General features: G+C 40.6%; 1 protein-coding gene across 1 annotated transcript; it reads left to right on the top strand.

Annotated features, from left to right (window-relative positions):
• Positions 1 to 4,003: 4,003 nt before the first annotated feature.
• On the top strand, positions 4,004 to 5,537 carry setmar (SET domain and mariner transposase fusion gene). Its single transcript, XM_030778392.1, has 3 exons — positions 4,004 to 4,079; positions 4,204 to 4,352; positions 4,737 to 5,537. Exons 2-3 carry the CDS (start codon positions 4,251 to 4,253, stop codon positions 5,535 to 5,537), a joined length of 903 nt encoding a protein of 300 aa, XP_030634252.1. The 5' UTR covers positions 4,004 to 4,079; positions 4,204 to 4,250.
• The last annotated feature ends 2,761 nt before the right edge of the window (positions 5,538 to 8,298 follow it).

Genomic DNA, 8,298 nt, shown 5'->3' with positions numbered 1-8,298 from the left:
TTCTTTTGTCTTTGTCTATCTGTCAGTTTCTTTAACTTGTCACACTGCCTTTTAAAAAGGGGGGGAAAAAAACTTTTTATTCTTCTAACTGAAGTTGTCAGCCCTTGTGCTGCTCTAGCAGCAGGTTCAAATCCTTTGAAGGATCTGTCGGAGGGTCACGATGGGAAGCCAGTCTGAAAAGCTCTCGTAATTGGCACGGGGAGGGTAATAGTAATCAGCCATGCTCAATGTAACCAGGAGAGACAAGGCAACCTTTGAAATGTCCTCTGTAATCCACAACCAGACACAATCACCAAGCTGGCAGAAAGCTGTATAGAACAATTCATGTTTCTCCTCATGCTGAGTGCAGTGGGTACGTGTCAGTCACAATAAGGCTCGGAGAAAAAAGTAATTGTGTATCACAGACCGCTGATGACAACTCTGTGTGCCAGTTTGTGTTGTTATAAAATCATGTTCTCCAGATAGAGACCAATTTCTTTGAAGACAGGACTTTTGATTGGAACGGTTAGGAACGCAAATCAGTTCTGGAATGTGAGAATCACAAACGTTGTCATTTTATTTCCAAATTACCATAACTCTCCGAGCACTCTGCAAAAAAAAAAAAAAAAGAGTAATGACAAACCATTTCAAAATGTTTCAGAACAATTTGGGCGGCAAAGTGTAAAAGTGTATGATTTGCCACGACCTAAAGTTGCAAATATCAGGGGAAAAAGCTAAGGTATCAGACTTTTTTTCTCACTGTATATTTCACATCTTTCATAATCCACACTGATATAAATAACAGCTGCAGGGTATGGGATATTTAAAGTGCAAAAGCAATATGAGAATCCCCAGTTACCCTAATGCTATTATGAAAAAGAATGATTTCTCTCTGTTTTGACATAATAGAATAACAAGAGACATACAGCGAGTTGAAAAAAAGAAGAAAAAAAAAAACAATTCTACACAGTGATGAATGTAAGTGTCTGGGAGACAAAGCATCTCTATTAGTTGATTCAATCTCACTCTTCTGCTCTTTATCATTATTCTGCATATCTGCTTGAATATAAAGAAAAAAAGAAAAAGGAAAAAAAAAAAGACTAAATAACACAACTGAACGCTCCACAGTGATAAATCTTAGTCTTTTGAATGAAAATCGATGCTATCTCTGAGTCTTAAGAGTCTCACTAGCATATCAGAAGCTTTGACAAACTGAACTCCACTTTGCCAAATGTCCACAAATCACAAATCAGTCTCTTATCAGTGTACAGTGAACCTCAGCTTACACTTCCTGCCTGTCATAGACTGACATTATTTTCCCAGAACTCCACCGTAATTTGAAAGTTAACACATTTCTGAAGCTTCGGGGAGAGAGAGAGAGAGAGAGAGAGAGAGAGAGAGAGACATTGATGGGGAACATCTTCCTGCCCCTCTATGTGTCATTTTGTCATTAATACAAAATTACAAGTTTCAAGTTCTGCCTGCAGAGTCGTTGCCCCTCCCCCCGCCAAAATAAAAAAAAAAGAAAGAAAGAAAAAAGAAAAAGAAAACCCAAGACCTTCAACAAAATAATCACCGAGCATATGATTGCAGTAAGGATGTGAGAAGAAAAGAGAGAGGAGGGAGAGAGAGAGTATTCAGTAAGGACGAGAAGAAAAGAAAAAAAAAAAAAAAGTCAGCAACACCACTGCTCAGTAGAAATGCCAGCCAGCAATGTGACCTCTTCCCATCTGCTGGCCTGAGTCACCTGAGAATAAAGGGCTGCTCATCAATTATCCATGACAACACACCAAAACGGTGCAGAAAAAAAAATGTCTTTCTTTTGAAAAAGACATATAAAAATAACAGCTTGGTACAGCACAACAACAACAACAACAACAACAATAACAGCAAAGAAAGGTATACAGCTGCAGGCTGAATTACCATTCACATTACTGCAATTATCATCATGTTGATTTGAATGATTTAACACATCCAAATAGAGATACTGACTGACCTCTTTATGTACTTTAATTTGGAGGTATGGAAAGACACGAGGACATACCAAAATGGAGAACGGTCTTGTCTTTGATGGCCAGCTCTAGCTGTCCTCTGTGAGGGGGGAATGCTATTCTGGGAAATTCAGAGCTAAATGGAGTCTAAATTGTTTCTCTCCTAGAAAACTGATGAATTGGACATGTGGAGCAGTAGCTATCGCACTGGACCTTCGGCTTTTGATACCCTCGTTGGCCAAGGTTTTAGTGACCTTGGAATGGGTACACATTCCCCAAAAAGTCGGTCAGCGCACAGGTGTCTATGAAGCAAATGAGGTAGAAGAGGATTGTGTGCCCTTAGAAAGAAAGAAAGAAAGAAAGAAAGAAAGAAAGAAAGAAAGAAAGAAAGAATTTTTTTTATTTTACAAGCTGGGAACCAGCTAACACATTAGTCTGCTTCAAAAAGATACCTATACATGACACACATCTTGTAGCCTCATTACACATTAGAAGCATGCTTCTGGAACATTCTGGTGTATACTGGTCTATCTGACCTATAAAAATGGAAGGGTGAATGACAACCAGTCTTATTCGGTAAGGTGAAGACATGTCACCCGGAATCTCAACGCTTTCTCACTGATGAAATAAACTCTATTCCAGGGACAATCCGGCATACGGATATATTGATGGTGTGGATTTCCACCCTCCACCGTTTCTCTCTTCTATTTCCGCTCTTCTCCCCAGGGGTGTGACAAACAGATGGGACCCAGAGCCTCTGAATCCCCTTCATTACAGGACACATGATGTCACATGCAACTTGGCAGTCACTTCTATTACAGTATGTCCAGAGAGTCACACTCCACAGGAGTTATCGGGTTCGCCAACACACAGTTAACAAAAAAAAAAAGAAAAGAAAAACCTTCCAAATTAACATTTTAAAGGTAACCTACTGTATAGCTTTTTTGAGTTTACTTAACATCAGAGCAATATTTGAAAACTGAGAAAGTTTCTCAGTTTTTAACCCAAGGGGTGCCTTTGTGTATTTATTGTACACAATGTACACAATGCAGTTCTTTTTTGCCAGGGTAATCCTGATTGCTAAAGTGGAGTAAACAGCTAACAGATGAAAGATAAAATTTCCCTATCTCATGGAATTGCTGCTGTTGTTATAGTCACTGGATATTTACTTAGTTTTTCATTAGTGTACTAGTAGTAGTGAAAGCAGATGTAGTGGTAGTAGAGGAAATAGTGGAAGTAGTTAGAATAGTACGCTAATGTTAGTAGTACTGTGTTAATATGCGTGTGTAGCTGTACTAAAATGAGTTTGTTATTCCACCAAGTGATAAAACTTAGATACATTTTTTGTGACATTGTCATCTAATGCCATCTGCAGGCCGAAGTTCGAACTCCAGAACATAAACGTGGCAACATACAGGTGGACACCAGTCTAACACAGGTACTTCTATTCGTCTTTTTCGCTGTGTTAACAGATAGGTTCCACTTTGTTCCCAGTACATTATGAATACCATGTATTGTGATTTAAGAATGTTACTATAACGTAACCAATAATGTTGATATGGTGACGTTAGACTGTGAATCTAACTGACACCCAGACTGCTAACAAATGCATCAAAATAAAAGCTCTCATGAAATTATAGTATGGTAAAATAACTACGTCCCACAGTTCATTCATTCATCGTTCGTAAATCATTTCTCATTGTACATGTTGAGACTAAATTCCTCAAGTAACTCAAAATTCTGATTATGAAGTCTCAGTATTTTATAAACATATCCAAATTATGTCATATTGAGTATACCATAACATTTACACGAGATTCAAATATATTACGAGATGGCTCCTCGTGAAAGTTTCACAAATTTTCTCACTTTCGTACTTAAACAATGATTTTAACCTGAACTGACAGCACAAACGCACTATTTTAATGTTTCACACGTTGTCAGTAGACTATTATTATGTCATTTTATTAAAACCGGAAATCGCTAGTACAGCCACATAAAACTGGCGTCTGTAAACGCGCGATCCTACTTTGTTGATATCATAAAGATAATCTGTCATGTCGTCGATAATTGATGACATTTTGCCAAAACAAGTGGACATGAAGAGAGGTAAACGTTTGTTTCTAAACTGGCGTCTATGACCACGCTAACGTTAATAAGATGAAGCTGACTTTGGTTAGTACAGATGAACATTTAAAGTTTCCTAACTTTGTCTGTCGCCGTGTTACATAAGGTTGTTTTTCCTACGAATGACTGTGGAGAGGTTGAACAACAGATGACATGAACAAGCGTACCTGCGATGAGGATTTGAGCCGGGGTCACGAGAGCGTTCCCATCACAATTGAACGTAATGATGGGAAGAATGTTTATCCCAACTTTCAGGTAGGCTGCAGCAACCAATCCACGAAATCATCCCCTCAGATCCCCTGTTACGTGTATTCAATGGGCAGTTTTCCTGATGTTGTGAGACGTCAGCTTTTTTAGACTGGTTAAGGCACGATTAATTTTATTGCTGTACAGCATAACATTCTGCCGCGTTTCCTTAAATTTCAGTCCCCATTTATTGCCATACGGTGGCAGCAAATTTCCACGATCTAGCAGTAGCACCTCAGACAGATCTCACCTTAACACAGCCTGCTTCTGAGATAAATAGCTCAATGAGCTTTTAAGTTTCAACTAAGACTCCAGCATAATTGATAAAAACATGACCGCATTCCTCGATCTGTGCAAACATTTGGAAAACAAATTTTATCCCTGTACCCACAGTACACGCCGGAGAATATAAAAGGACCGGGTTGCGACAACGACCCAAGCGAGGTGACCCTCCCGGGCTGCAGCTGTCGCTCCCTTTCCTGCCAGAGAGAGAGCTGCCTCTGCTTGCAGTCATATGGTGAGACCTACGACCGCGAGGGTAGACTGTTGAACCAGTGCGACGGAGCGACGGGCTATAGCAGGCCTGTGTTTGAGTGTAACGTTCTCTGTGAATGCAGTGAGGCCTGCCAGAATCGTGTGGTGCAGAAAGGGGTGAATGTTCCTCTGTGTGTGTTCTGGACCGAGGCCAGAGGCTGGGGAGTGAAGGTCCTGGAGCCAGTCCTGTGCGGGACGTTCGTCTGCGAGTACGCCGGGGAAGCGATCGGGTTCGAGGAGGCTCGTCGCAGGCAGCTTTCCCAGACGGCTCAGGACATGAACTACATCATCGCTGTGGGGGAGTATGCGGGCGAGGGACAGGTCAGCCAGACGTTCGTTGACCCCGTTGCCGTGGGCAACGTGGGCCGTTTCATCAACCACTCCTGCCAACCCAACCTGATCATGGTACCGGTTCGGGTGCACTCCGTGGTGCCCAGACTGGCTCTGTTTGCCAGGCGAGACATTCTAGCCAATGAAGAGCTTAGTTTTGATTACTCAGGAGGACACAGCAGTTCTGAGGTGGAGAGACTGAATTCGGTGCAAAGCATGCCTGGAGCAAAGTCCCTGGGGATGGAATCCCTCCAGAGGAAACCCTGTCTCTGTGGAGCTCAGAACTGTGCTGGCTTCTTACCACTAGACATCTCAGTTCTTCACCATTAAAACTGTTGCTCAGTTTCTTTGTTGATCTCTTACTTAATCTCAGGAAAGACATCAGTGGTGTGTTTATAAATGTTTGCATTTCAGAGCATTGATTTAATGTATTTCATCGTGTAACAAACACGTGAGAAGTGTTTACAGTCTCAAAAGTGTTGCCAATTTTGGACAGAATTTGTAGGTAATACTGCATGTCACTCAGTAACGGCACATGAAAAGAATTAGTCTGCCCCACTTAGGGGTGCAGACACTCGGGGGCATATTTATGTGCGATGAATTTTTACATTATGAAATCATCTTGAGCATCTTCCAACGCTCTCTCGAATGACTAGGAGGGAGTCTGTATAAATATTAGCCTACTCACTTAGGCCTTTTTATAGTCTGGGATGCATTATTAGCTTTCTTGGATTTTTTCCCCCCTTTTTTCTTGGCATATTCCTGAGAAAATGTTTCCCAGTTTGTCAATCACAACCTCTAAGTCCTACTTTTGAGATTTTTACACTTTCCATTTAGCAAATCCCCACCAACATCCACTTTCACCTCAATAAGATCTTTAAACCAACTAAGGAGTGGAGCACCTGCTAACTAATGAACATCAGACGCTTCGTTTTGATCTTCAGTGACATCCAGTGCAGACCTTTAAGCATGGGGTTAAAAAAAAAAAGTTGTTCTCACATAATATTTATGTATGAATCTCATAAATAACCACACCCCCCAAACACACACCATCTTTTTTTCTGTTTGAGAGCAGACTGTCCCCTTAAAGATGTCTTCCGTTTTTCACTGAACCTAAAACCCTCTGGAGACGTGAGCAATTAAAAAAGAGCCTTTGGGTATTTCTATATAGTAACAGAGTTCTGTCCCTTGACACAGGAGGGGCGTAAGTGACCCATTTCACTGTCGCCATTCTTAAATCCATCTTCTCTTCCTCTAAAACTGCCCCATTTCCAGTCTAGACCTGCTTTCATCTCAGGTGTGTTATTAATATCCACATCTGGGTTAATTAGCACAGAGACCGAGCTGTAACCGTAAATGAGACCAGAACAGCAGTCACGTTGGTGGGATAGCAGCCAAGCCTCATAGCCGCTGATGCCTCGCGAGAGAGCTATCGGTTAGCGGGCTAGTGTTCGCTCTCAATCATAGACAAAGAGTCCGTTCCATTAAGATAACCTTAGATTGCTCTTGCTGTTGATTTTTTTTTTTTTTTTTTTTTTTTTTTTGTAGTTGTGAGTGTTTGAAAGGCTTTTTGTGTTGGTCCTTTCCCAGATGGTATGTTCAGTCGACCCCTTCTTTGACACTCCGGAGTCCTTATTTTTCTTTTCTGTCACGAAAGATCTCAGCATTTATCGTGTTAAGTGTATGTGATCCGTGACATCTCTGTGTCCAATAGATGGCAATTTCCTCTCGAATTGCTTAATGAGGTACCATTCTTATCTCCTTCAGTAGGTTTGGAATAATAATGATAGGGTTGAGTCTGAAAAGAGCCTGAGAGTTCTGTTTTTGTCTCATGACTCACTGGATTCTGTGAGTAAGCGGACCTCCGAAGTCTCTATGGCAACAGAACGTGTGATATCGATTGGACACCAAGTATAGGCTGTTTCACACTCATTGTTAGAGTGTGGTTTGGAGATGTTGCACTCCAAATGCAGTCACTTAGCAACCCCCTTCAGTTTACCACAAGTGGTAATGTAAGTATTCACCCCAGTCATAGGGGGGTGGTGTAGGGCCCATGTCAAGGAGTAAAAGGACAGTAATTAGAAAGTTCGAAATTTGTCTCACACCAGCAATTTCATGTGTCACTCAAGTGTTAAGGGGTTCATCCAGGAACCTTGTGGTTAAATGGGGGGGGGTTGACCCCACTTAGCACGGTCTGAATAATTTATATGAGAAACGCTAAGTAATGCTAATGACCTGTAAGAGAGTATTAAGACTTTCCACTAAACATTCTCCACTGAGTTTACACACATAGATTATTTTCTGTGTAACTATCAAGCATTCACTTTGATTAAATTGACTCAGTGAAGGTGAATGGACACAGGCAAATAACCTCTGTTACAAAACACGCCGCGTATTTGAGAAATAGGAGCAGCCATTTTTCTCCCCTGTTCCCTTTTCCTGATATGAAAGTAGGGCAGTATTTTATTTGATCAGAGAGCCCCATGAGGCTACGCAGATGTGTGTGCCACAGTACTGGATGGTATCGGTTCAGTAGAATTTAAAGGAATATTGCGTTACAGTTTTTGAAACTTGAATATCAAGAGAATTTTCCCTTTCTATGAGAGGAAGAAAATGAACGGAGGAGTTAATGTTAGCTTCAATTTAAACTATTGACTAAATAAGTAGTGCTATTTCCTTCAGCCATATGGGTTTTTTGTTTGTTTGTTTGTTTTTTCTTTAGAGATAAGTGAACTTTGATATTCTGATATGGAAATGTGTGAAAAAAAAATAGTAACTGCATGAATCATTTAGGTGTCTGTTTGGTAAAGGCAGTATCTCTACTGATGTTTGCTCAGATTTTCACATTGGCAAAACACAAGTCATGTGACATCTTACATAATGATATTGTAATGTCATTTATAAATTTGTTAGCAAAATAAAAAAGAAAAAAAGAAAAAAGTCCATTTTGAGGGAAGATTTTTACATAGGTTGTGTTGATACAGACGGTTTACTATGGGGGGAAAAAAGCATGTACTTACCTTTTGCTAGGTCTATGTGAGACGAATTGATCCTTTTTCAGAGCACAAATATCTTTGTCTTTCCTCACACA

The sequence above is a fragment of the Chanos chanos genome, chromosome 6 (genome assembly GCF_902362185.1).
Source record: "Chanos chanos chromosome 6, fChaCha1.1, whole genome shotgun sequence".
NCBI classification, from domain to species: domain Eukaryota; kingdom Metazoa; phylum Chordata; class Actinopteri; order Gonorynchiformes; family Chanidae; genus Chanos; species Chanos chanos.
The sequence above is the reverse complement of the archived record's forward strand: the minus strand, read 5'-3'. Positions and strand labels throughout refer to the sequence as shown.